Source organism: Bison bison, unplaced genomic scaffold (genome assembly GCF_000754665.1).
Source record: "Bison bison bison isolate TAMUID 2011002044 unplaced genomic scaffold, Bison_UMD1.0 scf7180017851409, whole genome shotgun sequence".
Classification (NCBI taxonomy): domain Eukaryota; kingdom Metazoa; phylum Chordata; class Mammalia; order Artiodactyla; family Bovidae; genus Bison; species Bison bison.
In genome coordinates this window covers 1,955-2,606 of record NW_011481982.1, presented here as the reverse complement: position 1 = coordinate 2,606, position 652 = coordinate 1,955, and the positions used below count along the sequence as shown (strand labels likewise).

The window sequence follows — 652 nt, the reverse complement described above, 5'->3', positions numbered from 1 at the left end:
CGGGCACACCCACGTCTCATAACTGTTTCTGTGCACCCGCCTGTCCTGAGTAATGTTTGTAAGGCTTCCATGTTTTAAGCAAGATACTCGGAATTACAAGGGAGACCAGTCTTCTAGAAAAACGACCCCCTGGGAACCACAGATCCCAGGTTCAGAGCATCTGTCACTCGCTGAGGAAGTCAGGTCCCCCCCGCCAAAACCTCAGCTTCCTCCTCTGCGAACTGGAGATAATAGCCAGCAGGCCTTCACATGCCTGTCCTGGGCTCAGAGATGAGATGAGGTGTGAAGATTAGGGGCAGTGGTGCCAGGATCCAGTACTAGCCCGGGGCTTAGTGGTGGGCATGACAGTTGTGCCCCCTGCCAGCAAGGCCCCGCGGGCTGGGCTGGGTGACTGGCAGAAAGCTGCTGAGCCCAGGGCCTGACCCTGCAGAGCCTTGGGGGTGGGGGAGAGGCCCAATGGGCTAGGGTCGCTCGGCCTCACGGCTCCCTCCTCGCAGCCTCCCAAGGTTGACGCCGCCATCGTGGGCGCCGTGAGGCTCCTGTCCGTGCTGATCGCCGCCCTCACCATGGACTTGGCCGGCCGCAAGGCCCTGCTCTTCGTCTCGGGTGAGTGCGGGCGGTCACCTGTGCTTCCTTCTTTTGCTCCTCCAGC

At 61.0% G+C, this 652-nt stretch overlaps 1 protein-coding gene across 2 annotated transcripts in view; it reads left to right on the top strand.

The window, feature by feature from the left end:
- Nucleotides 1-652, top strand: part of SLC2A6 (solute carrier family 2 (facilitated glucose transporter), member 6) — a 6,279-nt gene that overhangs the window by 4,372 nt on the left and 1,255 nt on the right. For both annotated transcript variants that reach the window (XM_010850669.1, XM_010850662.1), the window contains exon 7: nucleotides 498-606. In XM_010850669.1, coding sequence (XP_010848971.1) covers nucleotides 498-606 — 109 coding nt within the window. The remainder of the gene's footprint in view (nucleotides 1-497; nucleotides 607-652) is intronic.